We start from the raw sequence: 21,509 nt of genomic DNA on the forward strand, positions 1-21,509 counted from the left end.
GAATATTAGTGGCTGGGCACCAACATTCGAGGAATGCTTTGAATACATCTCTATAGTGCTCATATGAAGATAGCTCGCCAATAGAATCATGAAGAATATTAGTGGCTGGGCACTAACATTCAAGGAATGCTTTAAATACATCTTTATGGCGATCGTATGAAAACAGGGAGGTAAATAGAGCACCATATAGTTGTTGTTTTGATAGAAAGTCGTGGAAACGCGCCAAGACATCTTCTAACTACTCCCAATATAGTTCGGTGTGTGGCAATTCAGCAGAAAGTATGCAGGGAATACTCCATGATACTTCATTCGCCTGAATATTGAGACCCAAGAGTGAAAATTAGTTCTCCTCAACAACTCTCTCATGAATTGAAAAATTTAATATCAAGGCTTCCGAGACAATGGATTCTTTATTAATTTGATCAAGACCAAAGTTGGTGAGGTCGCCTATACCCTTGCGTGTCCAATGATAAGAAAAATGTTCATTGTCGGGATCAGGCATTTGAATGCGTGTCCAATGAGAATAACAATGTTCAGGATCAAGCATCTGAATGGCATTGCGATCGAGAAGTGAGTCGCATACGCTTAATGTGGTTTCTTGGCTTCTTTGACTATTTTCGTTCTCTAAGATAGTCATCTTTTGCTTCATAAAACCCTTGAATACCATCAGGATGGAACAATAAACAAATTTAAAGCTCGATCGGTGTTGTCTAAAAGGACGATTTCAATTTCATCAAGTTGCTATACCCAATCAAGCCCTTTTTTTTAAAAAAAAAAGGGTGTGAGAGAAGGGCAAAAAAGAAAAAAAAAAAAGAAAAAAAAAAAGGGAAAGAAAAAAACAAAAGGAAAAAAAAAGAGGGGAAGAAAAAAAGCGTGAAAAAAAAAAGAAAGGAAAAAAAAAAAGGAGGGGAAAAAAATGCGTGAGAAAAAAAAAAAAAGGAAAAAATTGCGTGAAAAAAAAAAAGGAAAGGAAAAAAAAGAGAGAAGAAAAAAATTACGTGAAAAAAAAAGAGGAAAAAAAATTGCGTGAAAAAAAAAAAGAAGAGAAAAAAAAATTGCGTGAAAAAAAACAAAAAGAGAGAAAAATTGTGTGAAAAAAAAAGGAGAAAAAGGAAAGAAAAAAAAAAGGAAGAAAAAAAAAATATCATACCGATTATTCAAGCAGAGACCGCAATCTAACAAGTCTTCAGAGAATTTAGAATTGATGGCAAAACCTATAACATTGGTGGTATATATAGGCAATAAAATATCTACTATTTGTACTGGGATTTGTATAATTCAGTTCAAATAGAAAAGTAAAATTCCAATCAAAGTTGGATAGAAAAGCAAATTAGGAAATCTTACAATCCAAAGTTAGATAGGAAAGGGAACAAAAAAAAAAAGTAGGATACTTAAAATCCCATTTGAAAAAGGAAACAAGTCATGTCAAACTTGGAACTCGAAGTGGGGCCAATTTGTAAACACTAAAATTTTAGTGGGCTTTGTTTTTGACAAATGGACCCATAAATATGGGCCTAATGTTTAATTAAGTTATTTAATTGGCCCAAGGTTGGTCCACTTAAATTATTTAATTAGCCCAGCCCAGATGGTTAAATAAATAGATAATTATTCGTAATAAAATATATTTTGAATAATTATCATAATATAATCGGCCTGGCCCAGTTATAATTTTATCCTTATCAGGAGATGACACGTGTTATCATCCTATCAACCCAAGAAGCCTATAAATAGAGGCATGGAGGAAGAAGGAAGGGACATAATTCAAAGTCAAGAAATCCAGAAGGTTCAGAAATTGAGGGAATCAAAAATCCAGAAAGCCAGAAATCCAGAGGGCAAACCTGAAGGCGAAGAACAACAAGCACATCCAAAATCGTGCCATTCTTCACCAAATTCAACAAATCCTCTCTGAAGACGAAGAACAACAAGTACATCAAATCGTGTCGTTCTTCATCCAAATTCCATGGTGATCAACAACAAGCATAGCCATAGACGTGCCGTTTTTCATCCAAATTCCACGATGATCAACAACAAGCACAGCAAAAAACGTACCATTCTTCATACAAAGTCCACAGTGATCAACAACAAGCACAGCTAAAGACGTACCGTTCTTCATCCAAATTTCACGGTGATTCAAGATCAAACTCATGCAGCCTTGGATCCAACCAACCAAAAAGGAGATCGAATCAGAGGACCTTATTCTTTGGAATATTATTACAGAGGATTGTACTCCATCTTTATAAATTAATAAATTACTCTATTTGCTCCCAATTTTGTTTCTTATTCGCAGTTAACAAAAATTGTGTGTACATATGCAAATGAGAAGAAACATTTTTCTTTAGATCACTGTTGGGCAATCTTGGAAAATGCCATTAAGTGGGAAGATTGGGGATCCTCTTCCAGTGCATACATATGAATTTGTTCCTCTTCCCTCATTTCTTGCATTGCAGACTTTTTGTAGAACCCATCAGTTCAATAGCTTTGAATGCTGTAACGTCATTGTACATTTTGCTTGTTATTTCTCACTCTTAACAGGGTAATGAGATTTCAATCCCTTGTATTTACTTGATTTCTCAAATAAATGGAGACACCCACCATTTTTAAATTATTATTATTATTATTATTATTATTATTATTATTATTTATATAAAATTTATGAAAAATTCAACCTCATTCTTAGGCCATACCACAGTTGCATTGAACCACCAATAACAATGTACAACTAGTGTGCATTGAACAAAAACAACCACACCACTAAGAAGTATTATAGTGACATCTAAGACCTCTGGCTCTGTAAACCAATCATAGCAAAAGAGAACTGAATTATAAGCAAACAAAACAAAATAATTGTGAATTGAATTATCGCTATTGTACAAATAAAAACATCACACATAACTAGGACTAAGACACTACTCAGACTCCTACGGGAAGCAATAGTAAGGAATTTTCAATAATGGATGAAACCACAATGAAGCAAAATAAGGGTCTGAACATGACATGCAAATTCATTTGACTGCAATTACAGAGTAAAGACTCATATGATATACATATTCAGCAAGCATTTTACTATTAGAATTTAAGGATAAAATATAAAAAATAAAAAGATGATACAAATATGAATGGTGGGAATGGTAATTGAAAAAGAATGGTGGTTGTGTCAAAAAATAGCATTTTGCATGAAATGCACCATTGGAGCAGAATTGTTACAATGTAGCATTTTGACACTGTAATACATGTCAAAATATAGATTTGGCATGCAAAAATGACTTTTAGCATTGGAGATGCTCTAATGCAGGAACAGAAGAGAATGGAAGGTGCATTTTAATTAGGGGTGATAATTCGTGTTCGTGTCGATGTATATGTATTATATTAAATAGGTAAATTTAAACTTAATCTATTTAATAATTATATTAAGAATTCTCATTATTAACCTAAGCCGTTTATTAAACAGGTAAACGTGTTAACCTGTTTAATGACCTATTTATCAAAACCAGACATTTAATATTTAATCAAATACTAAATGATAGAAAATTTTTGTCATAATTAACCCAAATATTCAAAATAAAAAAAATCATAAGACATAGACAAAGTTTATATTAAAATGACTTAACTATCCATAGTAATTGGGTTTAAACATGTAACATATTACATAGGTCATATTCATGATTATAACATGTTGAGTTAAAAGGGTCATAAACGGGTTACATGGGTTGAACCTCTCAACCCTTACCCGACACGGTTAAGTAAACGGGTTAATCGTGTCAACCATTTTATGACCCAAACCCGTTTATGCCAAACCCAAACCCTTTTAACTCGTGTTGTGTCGTAATTTGCCACCCCTAATTTTAATCATTCTTTTATTTGATATGAAATTAAAGAATGACCTTTCTTATAAATTAAAAATTTATTCAACAATTAAATTTGTGAAATGATCATTCCATTGTCAAGCAAATTTTTCTAAAAAAAAATCAAGTTTCTGAAAAACTCCTCATGTTTTAAGTCCAAAAACCGCCACCACCACTGCTACCTTTCCCACCAACCTCTCAACCATCATCACTGCCATCGCTACCACTGTTGCTACCTTCCACCTCCATCATTGCACCTTTCACCACCACCATCACCGCTGTCACCGCCTTCTACCACCATTGCCTTCCAACACCACCACCTCCACCACCATCATCGCCTCCATCCACCACCACCACCACCCCCATATATTTTTGCAAAAAAGAAATTATAGAAAAAAATTATTTTGTTAATTTAATTTATTTTACGCTGAGAGAGGTATTTGGAAAAATTCAATATGAAATTCATTCCGTCTCGTATGTACACACAAATTTCATGTCCGAAAATCTAGGAACAAAAATGCATACAAGTAGTAAATTTTATTACTTTAAGAAAATAAGATACAATTCTCATTCTTGTACAACAATAAATCTTTTTCTCATTCAATCTCTTTAATTTTCGGTAGAAGGGCTTCGTATGTTTGATCTTGAATCAGTTGTGTTGAGTTTAATTTCTTCAAAATTTTGAGATTGAAGAAGGTTTGAATGGATTTTTAATCGAGGGCCTTGACGGATAGAACTTGATCTCAACCGGTTGCCTTTAGATGTACCAAAAGCCTAAGTGATCTCATCCTCCTAGAGATATATATATATATATTTCCTAGCAATAACAACAATAAAGAACTAGCATCCAACCTAACAAACACCACTAGCAGCCCGGCCCTCCTCCTCAGCCAATTGAAGTATCAAAGCAGGGAAAGAAGAAAGAATCAAATCTGAATCTGTACCACCCCTTGGTAAGGAAACAAGAGCATGAGCAACCTTATTACCTTGCGCCGACCACGACAGAATGAAAACCATGAGAACGATTTGAGCTCTGCAAGAATATAAAAAATCAGAGAAGAAATCTCTATGGAACAGACATCGGCACCAATTAATGAGTCTACAACCAGCTTAGCATCCGATTCGAAACACATTTTCTGAAAATTAAAGGACCGAGCCCAACCAACCGCACTTCCAAGGCAAGATGCCTCCATCAATTGCGCTAAGAGGTCGGAAAAGGTTTTAATACTACTGCTTATATAACAATCCTCGACGAATCCAGGAACACAACACCTCCACTCTTCCTAACAAGGATGATTTAACAAAACTAGTATCGACATTGCATTTGACAACTCCATCTGGAGGACAAGATAAAAAATCATTAGACAAATTTTTTTGGGAGGTTTGGAAAATATTCCTACATTTTTGCTGCGCATTCGTAAACTCCCAATAACGTTCCACTTCTATATTTGCAACCTCCATTGGACTTCAATCAGCATTGCCAAACGCCTTTTTATTTTGAGCTTTCCGTATAGCCCATAAACAAAAGGAAGCCAATCCCAGAGAGTCAGAAATGGCTTGTGAAATGTCTAGCTGGGTAAAAATTTGAGTCCACTACTCCAAAAATGAACTAAATTAAAAATTTGAGAATACCAACCGGAGTGGGGAGAGCTTCCAAACCTGCCTGGAGAAAGGACATCGGAAAAAAGATGAATAACATCTTTCTGCCCCAAGCCACAACGAAGACATATAGGGTACGTCTCCCAGGCATGCATCCCCGACGTACAAGAGCAGTTGGTGTAGGCAAAGCATCATGGCAACATCTCCAAAGACAATGCTGCACTTTTGAATAGGTTTTACACCGCCACACTGAACTCCTCCTCATTCCAGCACTCAATAAACTAGAGGTCATAGTTGTCCCTTCTCGTCTGAAGTACGTTACTACGAATAGACATTGCTAAATGATAGGTTGACTTAACTGTAAAATGGCCTGAAGATTCCAAATCCCAAATTGGAAGATCATCTCTATTCCAATGGCTAAAAGTAATACAACAGATAGCTTGGACTTCCTTGGGGGTAAACCATTTCTTAAGCATATCCATTTGCCAAACTTTTCGATTCATATCAATCAAGTCTGCAACATGACATAAAGAGTTTGCATCAGATCTTGGAATTAATTTTGTTTGTAAGCCAAGAACCCATTTATCATTCCAAATATGGATAGACTTCCCATTTCCCACCAACCACCTTAGCCTTTGACACAAGATGCCCTTAGATGGCCAAATACTACGCTACCCCCATGATGGATTCGATCCTAGGCTCACCTCCAAAAAGGAATATAATGGAAAATATTTGGCTTTAATCAATTGATATGCCCAACCCTGTTTATGAACATGAAAATTCCAAACATGCTTTGCCAATAATGAAAAATTGAATGCATCAAGATCACGGAAACCCAAACCCCCTTGTTTCTTACTATGACACAAGAGCTCCCATCTAGCCCAATGGGTAATCCTCCGCCTATCTTTTTTACCCCACTAGAATAGACGCACTTGTTTCATCAACTCCATACACAAATTTCTAGGAAACTTAAATGAGGACATAATATAAGTTGGAAGAGTGTTCAAGATGGCCTTTATAAATATTTCCTTTCCGCCATATGATAATGTAGTTTTTCGCCAAGAAGCCAGCTGTTCTTTCATTCTCTGAAGAAGAAACTGAAAGACATCATATTTGGAGCGACCAATTAGAGCCAACATCCCAAGATATCTAGCATGAAACCCTTCATCTGATAGACCTAACATATGACTTAGATCCCGTCTTAAATTGCTGGAAGCAGTTTTGGAAAAGAAAATTAAAGATTTTGCAAAATTGATCTGCTGACCCGATGCCATTTCATAGAGGTGAAGAGTTCGCTTTAAAAAGTGACTTCATGTGCTGAGGCAAGACAAAAGACAATTGAATCAGCTGCAAAGAAAAGATGGGATATAGCTGGAGCCATCCTACAAATGTTCACCCCTGTTAACACTTTTGCCCTATGAGCTCACTGGAAAGCCATCGAAAGTGCCTCAACACACAAGATAAATAAATACGGCGAGAGGGGATCTCCTTGTCTCCATCCTCATGAAGGATGAAAAAACCCAATAGATGTGCCATTGATAACAAGTGAATAAGTTATCGTAGAAATACAGGCCGAAATGAGCTTTATCCAGTAAGCAGTCAACCCTAACTTAGCAAGCATATTTAAAAGAAAAGCTCATTCAACACGGTCATAAGCTTTGCCCATGTTAAGTTTTAGTTCCATGAACGCCTTCCGTCCTTTCCGCTTGTTTTTTAGATAATGGATTATCTCGTTAGTGATAAGGATATTATCTGTTATATGTCATCTTATAACAAAAGCACTCTGGGACTCACTAACAATATGATTAACTACATTTTTCAATCTGTTAGCCACGACTTTCGCAATAATTCTATATGCAACATTACACAATGAAATGGGACGGTAATGAAAAACCCTAGTAGGAGATGCAATTTTTGGAATAAGGGCAATATTCGTATGATTAAGACAAGAAAGCATATACCCGGATTGAAGGAAACTAGACATCGTTGCCACATCTTCTTTAATCACCTCCCGATACTTTTGATAAAATAATGGTGTCATACCATCCGGTATAGGAGCTTTAATAGGAGCCATACCAAAAACCGCTTGTTTAATTTCAAGTTCTGTCGTTGGCTCCAGCAAAACTTGATTCATTTCAGCTAAAATACGACAAGGAATATATTGCAGGAATCGATCATCCTCATAGATAAAAAGTTGAACATTTGAAGAAGAAACAAGTGACTTAATTTTTTATTTTTTTTTAAAGTTGAGCATTCAAGTCTTTAGTGATACAAATGAGAGTGTGTGTGACTTTATCTTAAAAACAAAAAAAACTATAATGCCCTTAACTGCAACTAAAAGGCTTTAGTTGTAATTGAGTTTCGCTCTCTAACTTGATGAATTCAAATTATTTCAAATTTATGAGTTTGTGGTCAAATTTGCTAGACTGGCTTCCAAATTTGACTTTCCCACGTCTCAATTGAGAGGATTGAGACAAGGTGACCCCATCTCACCTTTTCTCTTGGTCAGAGTGATGGATGCACCATCCTCAATCATAAATAACTTTGTGGAGAGAGCTCATGCTTTTAAGTATCATTGGAGGTGCAAAATTCTGAAAATTACTCATCTTTCTTATGCTGATGATCTTTTGCTACGTGCCGTGGAGATATTACCTTTGTTTCCATATTAAAATCAGCTTTAGACCACTTCTGTATAATGTCTAGCATTGAGATTAACCTCACCAAAAGCTCTGGTTTCTTTTCTGGAATTGATCAACACACAGAGGAGGCAATTACCTCGTTACTGGGTATTGGGGTTGGCTCTCTCCCAGTCAGATACCTTAAAGTACCACTAATCACCACCAACCTAAAGTCATCCCATTGCAACCTATTTATTGACAAGATCACCCACAGAATTAGCAACTGGATATCTAGATCCCTATCTTATGTAGGGAGGTTGCAACTCATCAATTCTGTCCTAGTCTCAACCCAGCTCTATTGGTGTAGCATCTTCATACTCCCAAAATGTGCCATAAATGAGTTGAACAAAATCTTCAAATCCTTCATGTGGTTAGGCATAGAGATGAAATCAACTAAAACTAAAGTTGCATGGAATAAAGTATGCAAACCAAAGATTTCAGGTGGTTTGGGAATCCCAAATTTGGAACTGTCCAACAATGCTGCAATTTTAAGGTATATATGGGATCTACAGACTAATGATAGTGATAGAATTTGGATCAAGTGGTGCCAAACATACCTTATTAAATCTAGAAATTTTTGGAAGCTAAAGATCGACCCTTAACCATGTTCTTGGAGTTGGAAAAAAATTCTTCGACTTAGGTACCCTGTAAATTTTCTCATCAAGCATAGAATTGGCAATGGCAATGATACTTGCTTTTGGTGGGATAATTGGGCTCCAGGAGGTCCCCTTTGCTAAAGATTTCCACTAAATACTATTACTGATGTGCCGTCTGCTATAATTCTCCTGAATCGCACCATCATTTATTCTTCAATTGTGTTTTCATCTCCCCAATTTGGAGGCACATTAAGAACGAACGCAACTTTTGTACTTCAATCACCAATTGGGATGACCTAGTTCAATGGATTAACAATCGATAGAAGGTAAACTCTCGTATAAACTTGCTTCGCAAAATTTTCTTATCATCAATGGTGTACCACACCTGGGAAGAAAGAAATGACCGGATATTTCCCAAGAAAAAAATCAACACAGAAAGCTGTCCTCACAAAAGTATGTTCCACCATCACTTTCAACCCTTAAGCTTGGCTTCTTCAAGGATTGTTCCTCATCAAGACAAATCCTTAGAGACTGGTATCTTTCTCCATCATGCTGCCGTCCTCCGCCACGTCCAACGGACTGAACCAACCTCAGCCGCTGCTGCAAGTTACTGCCTAGGGCTCATCACCGGAAGTTTCACAAATACCCACCATTAACGGCTAATCAAGCCGTTAATTGCGGTTATTTGTTTGGTTATATTGTATTGGGCTTGTCCTTTGCTATTGCTCCTTTTTATAGGCTTATCTTGTCCCTTTCATGGACTGTTTGGCCAAAGGCCCACTATGTAATTATACTTATTAATATCACTTGCTTAACCATTTTTCAAAAAAAAAAAAAAAAAAAAAAAAAAAAAAAAAAAAAATGATCTTCTAAATGTTTTAGTTATATGCTTTCTTCTAAATTGGAAAAATCAAAATGATTATTTTTCTTAATTCTTTCCCTCAATTTCCTATTTTCTTCATAAATCTGCATAAAGTAAGAGGTTGGAACCTATAATAAGTACATATATTAAATTTGGGTAAAGGGTCATCAGAGCATAGTTTATCACCTTCAGAATGTTAAGTAATATATTATTATTTATTTTTAATTTCTTTTGGTAACTATATTTAAGTAATTCATCTTCTACTTTCAAAAATACTAGGAGTATAAATGCAGAAAACATACCGTATTAAGCTAAGACCATTTGCATAATTAGCAAAAAATTATTATATCAGAAGCAAATGAAGTGCTCAAGTTCAATGTTGAAACATTGAAAAAAATTTATTGCAAAAATAACAAATAAACTTTGGATGTATAACAATATTGATGGATAACAATATTGCCTTGTGACCAATTTCCTAAAGCATAATCATCTCTTATCAAATGAAAAATCACTTAAACTAATTTGAATTTCATGTTGAGCTTTATTAAAACTTGGTGCAGAAGGCTCTTTCATGGAACTTGGTTGTGGTGTTTCCTGTTCTGGTTGATCACCATGTCCATTCTCTGTAAAATCATCGACATCATGGTGGCGTTGGAAGTGGGACAATTCAAGGTCCGAGACTTTATTGTCTATGTTTGATGCCCTTGGCGACGTTTGAAGGCTGTCATCGACATTGTTTTGGTAGTCACGCAGGAGATGAACAGGGGACATGTGAACTGGGGACACGCTGCGCGCTGGAGTTGCTGGCCTGCTTGAGTATGGTGTGATGTTCTCCGAGTGTCTGCCATGTCTGGTGTGCTTTCTTGCAGTGTGATGCCAGTTTTTTAGAGCACTTGCCACTTTGTCACTGAAAATGTTTGGTCTCATCCTAGATCCCATCTGTAAAAACAAATTAACGAAATGTTCTCTTATTTTTTGTATTGTTTTTGCCCATGTTTCTTGGCATATGTATACAAACATGTATGGATATGAAATCAAAGAGAGAACAACATATGTTTCTTGGCAAAAAAGAAAAGAAAAGAAAGAGAATTGAAATAAAGCATGTCCTTTTCTGTACCTGTGTGACCAAGGCATAAAGAGGAAGAGTCACATAGCTGCACAGAAATTGTACAATGAACCTGAAAAGGGCCACCATTGTGACATAATGTTAGCGAAAACTGCACTTTTCAAGAATAAACACAAGGATTAACGAATATCCATACGATTAAGCTAGATAAACACAACCAGGCATTGCCTCAGTGACAGAATGATACTCACCCCATTGAGAGCCTGATGATTATATCTTCAAGGCGTTCGTGGTAGCATGAGCGCAAGCCAAATTCATACTGAAAAAATTGTAAGTCGATCATAGTTGGAAGAGAAAAATAATAATAATTTTGTCCAAAAATCAAGTTTTCATGCCACATTGCAACAATTTTGTAAATTAGACTTCACTTACCCAACTCCAGACAAAGAAAGCCAACTGAAATGCATTCTACAATGAAGAAAAAGAATACAAAAAATAAGCATACGTGAAAAGAATACAATGTAGAATATTAGAATGCTACTAATTGATCGATCATTGATCAAAGTTTTGCATAAATATAATTAATTAGATGCACGCGTGACGTACAGTGAAGAGAACAAAGTGAATCAAGAAGAGAATGAGGCGAGGCCGGTTGAACCAGAACAGGTCATCCCCTGGTTGAACTACTGGTGCACCCTTTACAACACCCCCTCTGTCTTGAATTCTCAACCCCATCTTTGTTATGATCACCTGCAGCTTTGTTCCCACCATTAGGAGTATCTGCAAGATCAAGAATATATCAAACATCAGATCATCCTCTGGACCAACATAAAAATGTTAGGTAAAAATTAAATAAGGAACAAATATAATGATTTTATTCAGTAATGTACTCACAATCAGAGGGATAAATGGTAGCCAGAAATATGAAACCCATCCTGCTCATAAAGAGTGAAAACATTGGTCAATATAATACTAATTCAAAATTACATATAGAACAAGATGATTTAAGGGTTAATAAGGTCTATGTAATGTAGTTCATTAATAGGATCAAGATTTTTGGCATATATGTGAAAAATTATACCTATATGTTATTATTATTATTATTATTATTATTATTATTATTATTTCAATGGTGGTGTTCTCGGGCCTCTTAAAGCATTTAGTAATCAACTACCGAACACACAGTCCCCAATCTTACACGCCCCAAGCAATTACCGGGAATTTTTTTTGGGGTGACCCCAAGGGGATTCGAACCTATATGTTATGCCATAGTGAATTAAGTTTAGTGTGTGGCTTACCATGGGTGTTGGACAATAGGAACAACAATGCAAAGAGCCATATTATTGGGCTGCACAAAAGAAAAGATTAAGGTGTTAATTATATGATTAATTAATGAAATAAGCAGAGTTTTAATTAAAATTATTGAAAGGAGTCAAAGGACCAAACCTTATTCCCACAACAACTTTGAAATCGTCTTCAAGTGATCTGCTAATGTATTTTTGGAAGTCAAATTTTGTTTGACTTTGAGGTGCTAAATGTGCCTGAAATTCAAATAATCGTTAAGCCCTCTTGATAAACATTGAATAGATTATTTCGTAGGCTTTAATTATCTATGCAACTTACAATGATAAAACCATGCCTCAGTGTCAGATAGTCAACTTTTGTAACTGATGTGTAGAATTGTCTAAGGAAACATACCTAACAAAACAAAGAGAAGAAAAAAATTGTAAGATCCACTATCCAAATTCAAGTTAATATAAATTGCTGACTTTGACTGTATTTCTCAAGTCAAAATTGACATTTGCAATATTTTGAAATCTCAGCAAGTGAGAAGCCTCAACAAGTAACCATTGATCATGAAATGTCATCAGACAAATTTGTTATGAGAGATGAATAACGTACAATGTTACTATCATTACATTTACTCAAATGAAATGAAGCACAATAATGGATCTAGAAGTGACCTAATTAATTACCATATATATCATGTGGTGAACAATATGCTTCTATTTTCTTGTTATCATTTCTGTGTTATGCAGGAGGGTTGATTCTACAAAAGCTTACATTTATAAGAATAATGGGTCCATTTTCCATCACTATCTACATTTATATATGAAGGTGATTTATGGTGTCATTTTTGTCCAATACAATGACAGTGCAACTGCAAAACATAATGCTGAAAAGTACAGATATCTATAAACTTTTTTGTACTTGTTTCTTTGAGAGATTCCTTCCTCATTATCCATATTGTCGGCCAGTGGAGATTAGAAGCCATAGGTGATAGAAGGCTAAGCATATTTGTCATAAAAATAAAAAATAAAAAAAACAAAAAATAAAAAAAACTGTCATAAGCTAGAAGGTACTAGTTTTAACCATAGGGCCTCTATTCAATAGGGTTCGAATCTTAACGTGAAAAAATAAATGTGTGAGTACTTACGTGATAAAAAAGAAAAAAATTATATTTTCTTTTTTCCTCTTCATATCTTGTGTTATTTTTTAAGGCAACAAGAGGAAATTAAGCCTATGATGTAAAGGAATGAGAGAACAACATGGTATAGTAATTGTTATTCAAAATTAATACACAAAATTAAAGGACATTATATTCACAAAATCAGGTTGTAAGGTCGTACAATCCAGAGGAGAATCGAGGATTCGCTCCAGGAATTTAGATGCCTACGTCCGAATGATGTCTCTCTTGCAAATCTGAACCTCTCAGGATCTGTAACACACGAGAAATATTAAAGTGATTAGTCAATAGTGCAAAATTTTGTTGAAAAAAAATGTAAAGTGTGTAAATTCAAATTCCAATGGCATTGTGGGTTGTGATCAAAATACTTCAAACAAAAATCATACATTGTTTTGATTCATTCCTAAAACTTGAATAAAAATGAATTGGGCAGGAAGAGAAATATATTGGCATATTAATTATGCTTGGTGGTTTACACTCACCATTGTAGTATTGGTACTCTAGTGTCCTTGTTTCATCCTCCCAAGCCTTCCATTTTCTCATCTGCAATACAAACAATGGATCACAATTCACACACACAAACACATAGTGAGAGAGTGAGATAGAGAGAGATTAATTTCACCATTAGTTGTGCAGGCTATTAGTAATTTAGTATATATATACCTTGAGTTTTCCCATAGCTAAGGTGGCGATACAGTAGAGCACATGAGAAATGGCTAACACAAAGATGAATATATGGAGTTGATGGATACCATATGCAGACACAAATTGTACCATACCCTGCAAAAACAAGTATATAATATACAATAAATAATTAAATTAATGAACAAAAATAAACAAAATTGGTCATAATGTTGTTCCACCAAGTAACATATGTGATTATTTTATATATATATTCCCTATTAGTCAAATTCACTGTATTAATTTACGCCAGTGTAGATTAGGAAGAAAGAAGTATATTAATCTTACCCTTTTCGTGCAACTGTTTTCATATTTTGGATCTGGTTTTTCGTCGTCTTCTTTATCTTTCTGGCAAGGATGCCAAGAATTTCCAACTTTCTTGGAAATACATATTTCAGAAATGTAGTCTTGACCTATTGTTAGGAGCAATGAAATAAACCCCAACACCATCAACTCTTCAAAAAAAAAAAAATAATGGTTAGTATGAAAATTTTAAAACTTAACCTCCCGTTAATTTGGAGAGTGAAGGACATATCATTCAAGTCTAATTCACTTGAACTCAAATGACAGGACACAATATAATATATATATATACCTCCTTTGATCTTTTCAAGTGCCTCAAAAAGGGCAGGCTTGTCCTTGTTTTTTAGCCACTGTAAAGGGTGCAAGTATGTCAATAGAAATCAACAACAAAGTGAAATGAAAAGAAGAGATGATTAATTTGAGACTTTGGAATACATATACACACACACACACACACACATACATGTCCAATGAGATGAATGACATGCTCAATGATGATTGATATCAGAACCAACACAAAGCAGACCACCGCCACCGCCCACGTCGGTGTCTCCTCCAATGAACGCTCTCCGGCCATCACACTATGTGTGTGTGTGTTTTTTCCCCGGTAAGTATCTCAAAGTGTATGTGGCCGGAAAATGTTATGAGAAGATGAAATGAAAGATGATAGTAGAGAGAAGACAATGAATATTGAGAAGATGGACAAAAAATTGTATAGGATTAATGGTAGTGTGGAGATAGTGTAATATGTATAGAAATGGGTTGCTTAAATACTAGTTAACTCTGGGGATTACTGATTAGAGAAGATTTCGCGACAGGGCAAGACAGAGTAATAAAAGACTAGAGAGAGAGCATAGCGTAATTCTTTGGTTATCATGATTCATGACATGGCTCCAAAAATAAATAGATATCGATATTTTACTCCGAAATTTTTGAGGCATGATAAACGTGCGTATGGAACCGTGATGACTTATTACATATATTCTTAACCACGTGAAAGTATTAGTGAGTAATGCAGTAGTAAAAAAAAAGTTCCAAAACATCATAAAACAAAATTATACGAGATGATATATATATATAATATAAAAGTCCAAGCCTGTTCGACTTTTCGATGTTCCATGTGGATGTAACTTTACTTTTCAACAAAGGCCATAAAATGGTTTTCATTACACCTACACACTGTATTATTTCCTTCCTAAAAAATGTTATACTTTACAAATTATGAAAAATGCTTTATTTATGGCTGTCGATTGGAATCAAGTTGGTTCCGCTAATATCAATAGTTGAGATCTCCTTCATTATTAATGGAGTTAGTTGAACAAATGTCTATAATTTATCGAAATTTGCGCTATTATCAATAACAGATTTTGTTTATCCTTGTGAATTGAATGATGTCAACGTATGATAATTTTTTTCCCTAAAGTATTAATTTGAAGAATCACTGTCTATGAAGCTGCTTATACGTAGCCGATTTTCCAACGTCCAACTAGTGCTAGTGGACCTTGGTTGTGTGAGTTATCACTGTTCATTTATTAAGGGCCTTGAAGATTTGCAAAGAGGAAGGCATGCAAATATGACCTTGAAACAATCGAATTAAAGACTTAATCAATGATCGTAGAATTAGTCTGCAAAGTTGCGTGACCGTACCGTACTACCTAGAACCGTAACCTTTTTATTTCCACAAACAGAAGAAGTCTAATCCAAGTCATAGTTTATGGATATGACCAATGACTTGCCGGAGATCAGTGACAGTGACAAGGAGCAAAATCAAACTTATATATATATATATATATATATATAGGGACAGAGATTTGAAAAGTTTCATATGGTGGGGGTGTAGACCTGTACGTGGTGGTGGATTGATTTTCGAGATAAAAGTCGGTCTGTTCGATCTTAAATTGTTTTAGACAGAGAGAAGAGGAACTAATGGTCCCAATTGTAGAAAAGGGAGTCACATTCGGTGAAGCCTCCTCATTTGACATTGTTTTGTGTTCACTTTCAAAGACATTAATGCCTAGTTGAAGTGATTGATGTCTTCTAACACGTCTTCCCAAAAGATTGTGAGACGACTAATTTGGCAACTGTATTGCGCGTTTTGTATTGCGAATAATATATCGTAACAAAACCGAACCAAAATATCACAACACATCTACATAATAAAATGTGTTGCATAGAGGAGTATTTCCCTCCCTTGCCATCATCTACTTCATCATTGCATGAGAGTAGGAGAATTCCTCATAACCTAACCAGGATAATGTAGGTAGACAATTCAAATTGGTTGATTTCAGTGAAATCTTATTTTACCTACCCAATTAGGGGTTGAAATTAGAGTTAGGGGTTTAATTTTTATGTGAAATTTACAGTTTAAAAATTAGGACTAGTTTATAACTGTGGAGGTTTCAAGTTTACATATAGCATTTTGAGTCAACTACTCCAACCCTCACATAAGTTTGGTCTAACAACTATTAGCTTAAAGTTTTGCAAAAGTTATTTTGACACCCTTTTTAGTTATTTCAAAACATTTTACATTATCAACTTATAAACGTGTCTATAGATTTTCAATTCTACATATTTGATTACTTAAGTTTTTAGAGCCACTAATTTTGTACTGAAATTTGTAAATTTTTAATATTATCCACAAAACTTTGTTATACATCTTTAAATTAATAAGCATATCATATATGTTATATATCTTTTTTGATAGGCATAACTGCATTAGCAGAAATTGAGAAATTAGGTTCTTGAAATTTCACTTTCAAATCGAACTCTTGACTTGAATGGTGCGTATATTATAGAACCGATACATATTGTCACGTCCCGCTTATGGAGGTTGTGCCACATAGGTGACACGCAGACGCTGAGGAAGACGCTGCATGGCAACTGCATGGCGAGTGGAGTTTCTATAGTCTTCCGGAGTTGTCTAGAGTTGTGTGGAAAATTCTAGATATATGTAGTATATTCTAGAGTTCTCCAGAATTGTGTGGAGTAGTATAAAGAGTTCTAGAATGTTGTAGATACTAGTAGATAAGTATGGAAGTGTGAAGAAGGTGGGAGAATATTCTAGAGAATCGATCTCCACCGTTGGTTAGAATGCATCATAACCATCCATTAGGGATGGGGATGTCTATAAATAGGAGTATGACTTTATTTTGTATCCAACAAGTCCTAGAGTGAGTCTTGAGAGTCTTGTAGAGAGTTTGAGTGCTAGCCTTGTACAAAGCATTATTTGAATAAAAGTGTTCTTTCCTTGCCAACTTAAGTGCCTTAGTGTGTGTACGTGAGTGTTCAAGCCAAGTGAGGAGAGGGCGAGGGCCACTACAACATTAGTAAACGCACGAGGGGAGTGTGTTGGCTGAGGTGTGCACGGGAGTTAGGCTGACTAAACACTTGCAAAAGTAGAAGCAACGTCTTGGTGCCGCACGGGAGTAGATAAAGTGGTACTAAAACTTTAAACCCGTGACAATATACTCTAAAGAAAAAGATAAAAAAAAAACATGCATGTTTTATATCTATGAAGTGCAAATGATAAGAGTTACAGAAACATCTATAAACCCCTAAGAAGAATTTGCTCGCAACCTTACCGTCCAAATAACTCATCAGTCTTTCAAACTGGAAAAGCAAAATTAAAATGCTGACTTCCCCCACGTCCCACACAAAAATAGTAGTCAACACACACACACACACACACACATATATATAAATGATGACCAGGTCCAAATCCCGTCAAAGAGAAGAAGTAGAAGGTTGGAAATTAGTTAAAAATTTCAATTAGTGTTTGTTTATTCCTTAAATTAATAAAGTGCTATCCAATTATAATACTACTAGTCAAAACACACACACACATATATATAAATGATTACCAGGTTCAAATCCCGTCAAAGAGAAGAAGTAGAAGGTTGGAAATTAGTTAAAAATTTCAATTAGTGTTTGTTTATTCCTTAAATTAATAAAGTGCTTGAGGATGCAGCAAGTGGCATGGGCCGGATATGGTTCGCGGGAACGAGATCGGGTCGAATGATTGAAGTAGGATCCATGCCAAAGCGCCCTGGAATGGGCCGAACCTGGGGGATTCACCGAGGAAGGTCAAGCCCATTGGAAGACCAAGCCCAGAAGGAAGAGAGCTTTCGAATATAGGCCCAATGTAATTGGTTAACAGCAATAAGGGTGATAGCCTATAAATAGACCATTACAGGTGGAAAATGAGGATAGAATGCTAGAGAGAGAGAGGGAGAGAAGAAACGAAATCTTGTATCTTCAATTGGCGCCGTCTGTAGGAAACGAGGACGAAGATCAATTTGAGCCCGATCAGTACCATATTAGTTCAATCGAGTTTGTGAATACGCAGTGTGATTTCTGGAAGTTGAATCCAGATCAGTGAGATTGTAGTTTGTTCCGAGAGAATTCTTGCTTATTGTGGATTCTGAGGCATTTGCTTTGGAATGACGCAATTGTGATTTGCTCAATTGTAGTCAGATCCGACGAGTTTGAAGCTAGAAAAGTTCAGATCTAGCAAACAGTGATCACGATTCAGTGAAGTTAAGCCCAGATCTAGCGGAGTTTGCATCGGTAACGCTTAGATCTGTTTCAAAGTTCGTAATTCATGCCTTTGCTTCGATCCGGAATCATGATAGGGGGTGACAACTCTAATACGGTTGAGAACGTCCAGCAAGTGAAACTTGATGAGTTGATGAACATAATCGAAGCTCTCCAGAGAGAAAATGCGGATCTAAGGAATGAAATGCAGCTTCAAGAAGCTCCAGTAATTCCACGACCACTCCCGGTAGGAGAAGAAGGTGCACGTACCGATGCAACACATCACGGTGAGGAGGTTGGAAACAATCTAGTAGATCCTCACCGCGAGGAAATCCGGCGAGACGATTTGCCGCCAAATCTTCGTCGTATGGATGATCGTGAAGGATCGACTCACATGGATCCACGGCGTGAGCAGATCAGGCGAAACGAAGCAATGACTTTTGATCCATATCAAGAAACGCTCAGCCGAGGTGAAGCAACAGAGTTGATTCGTCAGAAAGCTATGCCTCCATGGCGCAAAGACTTCGTTGAGAATAGATCATTCGATCCGACCTATCGGCCTTCCATGACGACGTTCGACTATCACAACTCAGAGAGGAAATCAGTAGACCAGAGAGCAGCCGCGGGGTTCCAGAGGGAAAATGAAGCACTCCGTTCAGCAGCTCGAACGGTTGATTCACCGTTCACCGATGAGATTCTGAATGCTCCGAGTCCGAGGAAATTTTCCATGCCCGTTTTCATTCTGTTCGATGGAACGACTGATCCGATCGATCATGTGTATCACATCTAGCTGAAAATGGCTCTAAACACTGAGAATGACTCTTTGATGTGCAAATGCTTTCCTACGAGTCTGGCCAGACCAGCTCTGAATTGGTTCAAGAACCTGCTGAGGGGTTCAGTGGATAGTTTCCGAAGCCTGTGTGATCGGTTCATAAGCCAATACTATGGAAACAAGCGTCCAGCGAAAGATATTTCGAGCTTATTCACAATGAAGCAACACGCTGAAGAGCGTCTCCAGGCTTTCCTAACCAGGTTTAACCTTACTAAGAGAATGGTTATTGAATGTCACCCTTCAACGGCAGTTCAAGCATTCATACTGGCCATGAATCGTGGCACCCCGTTCCACACAAGCTTGGTGGTCAACACGCTGAGGACTATGGATGAACTTAACGAAGAAGCCGATGGATTTGTGCGCTTGGAAGAAGAAGAGGCGGCAAACGCTCGGAAGACATCCGTTATATCCACGGAAGAAAAGACCAAAGCAAAGATCAGGCAAAAATAGGTTCAACCGCAACGCTCCTCGTGGAAATTCAAAAAGAGGCCCAGAGAGGAAGAGCTGATTACTCCATTGAAAGTTACCCTAGCGAGACTATACCAAGAAAATAAAGATAAGTTCCGACCTCCTTTACCAATCAGACAACCTCTCGAACAGAGGGATCAGTCTAAGCACTGTGCATTTCATTCTGATTTTGGCCACCAGACTAACGAATGCAGGAACCTAAGGAGACAGGTAGAGATGCTGATAGCCAGAAGGGAGTTCGTAAGTTATATTCAAGGACCAGCAGTGGAGCAGAACCGACCAATGGAGCATGTGAAGAAGAATCAGAAGTCGAATTCTCACAACACGCAACCAATTCGAGTAATTAATGCAATTCACGGTCGGCCAGAACCTGCTGAGGAATCAGATGAACTGCTTCGAACACGCCTTCGTCAGGCACGGATGAAGAGAATGATAGGCAGTGTAAACACTCCGCACCAGCAGAGCGCATCAACGCAGATAAAGTTTGACGCAACAGACTTATTGTGTGTTCAGATCCCTCATGAGGACCCACTGGTCGTAAGTTTGACAGTGGCTAAATGCTTGGTGCGCAGAGTTCTAATTGACCCTGGAAGTAGTGCGAACATCTTGCCAAGAGATACATTCGATCGGCTCGAGATCAAACAGGATCAGCTGAAATCCACCGGGAATCCACTATTAGGGTTTGATGGAAAGTGAATGGAGCCCGTCGGCACGGTGGAGGTAGCGGTACATGCTGCCGAGAGGGTTTTGATGGAAACCTTTGTAGTTGTTGAAATTCATCCCTCTTATAATCTTCTGATGGGCAGAGGGTGGACCCACAGAGTTCAAGGTGTTCCTTCCACTCTGCATCAGGTAATGAGATGCTTGGGACCGGACGGAACCAAAGTGATTGACATTCATGGAGACCAAGTTGCAGCTAAAGAATGTTACTCTGTAACGCTGAAACATACCGGAAAGGGGAAAGCTCACATTCGTTCAGTAAGTCCGAGATAGCAATTACAGAAGCCTCCCTCCAAGCAGAATGGAGAGGAAGAACCAGTAGGCTTGACTGAAGAACCCCTGCTTGATGTGCAGATCGATCAGTTCCGACCGGAACGGACAACTAAAGTAGCGAAACGACTCGTTGAGGAGGAAAAACAGGAATTAGTTAATTTTTTGTCTCAAAACGCAGATGTGTTCGCATGGAGTCACCTAGACATGCCAGGGATCGATCCTTCGGTATCCTGTCACTCCTTGAACGTTAACCCCAATGCAAAACCTGTAAAGCAGAAGCAGCGACGGTTTGCCCCCGAGCGCAACCGAATTATTGCCGAGGAAGTTGACAAGCTGTTTGATGCGGGGTTTGTAAGAGAAGTGTACTACCCTAACTGGCTATCGAATGTGGTCGTTGTGCAAAAGAAAAATGGGAAATGGCGCGTATGCATTAATTTTACCAATTTAAACAAAGCTTGTCCGAAGGATAACTTCCCGCGGCCAAAGATTGATCAGATGGTGGATGCAATTACTGGATATAAACGCCTGACCTTTTTAGATGCTTATTCGGGTTATAATCAGATCCCCATGGACCCCGCTGATGAAGAAA

General features: G+C 37.0%; 2 protein-coding genes across 3 annotated transcripts; one reads left to right on the plus strand and one right to left on the minus strand.

Annotated features, from left to right (window-relative positions):
- Window positions 1-9,908: 9,908 nt before the first annotated feature.
- On the minus strand, window positions 9,909-14,958 carry LOC132311942 (MLO-like protein 12). Of its 2 annotated transcripts, XM_059810113.1 has the most exons (15): window positions 14,558-14,958; window positions 14,387-14,444; window positions 14,080-14,246; window positions 13,774-13,890; window positions 13,593-13,653; window positions 13,274-13,362; window positions 12,267-12,341; window positions 12,090-12,184; window positions 11,942-11,991; window positions 11,538-11,578; window positions 11,250-11,423; window positions 11,076-11,111; window positions 10,895-10,962; window positions 10,695-10,755; window positions 9,909-10,516 (listed from the first exon to the last, which is right to left on the minus strand). In XM_059810113.1, exons 1-15 carry the CDS (start codon window positions 14,669-14,671, stop codon window positions 10,064-10,066), a joined length of 1,659 nt encoding a protein of 552 aa, XP_059666096.1. In that variant the 5' UTR covers window positions 14,672-14,958; the 3' UTR covers window positions 9,909-10,063. The 2 variants fall into 2 exon arrangements, with proteins under 2 accessions (XP_059666096.1, XP_059666097.1); XM_059810114.1 differs by lacking the exons at window positions 9,909-10,516; window positions 10,695-10,755 and having other exon boundaries at window positions 10,891-10,962.
- Window positions 14,959-20,143: 5,185 nt separating this feature from the next.
- On the plus strand, window positions 20,144-20,623 carry LOC132314301 (uncharacterized). The gene has a single exon (XM_059813177.1). It carries the CDS (start codon window positions 20,144-20,146, stop codon window positions 20,621-20,623), a length of 480 nt encoding a protein of 159 aa, XP_059669160.1.
- The last annotated feature ends 886 nt before the right edge of the window (window positions 20,624-21,509 follow it).

Source organism: Cornus florida, unplaced genomic scaffold (genome assembly GCF_030987335.1).
Source record: "Cornus florida cultivar Cherokee Brave unplaced genomic scaffold, ASM3098733v1 CherokeeBrave_3.0.0_Hap2_Chr06, whole genome shotgun sequence".
Classification (NCBI taxonomy): domain Eukaryota; kingdom Viridiplantae; phylum Streptophyta; class Magnoliopsida; order Cornales; family Cornaceae; genus Cornus; species Cornus florida.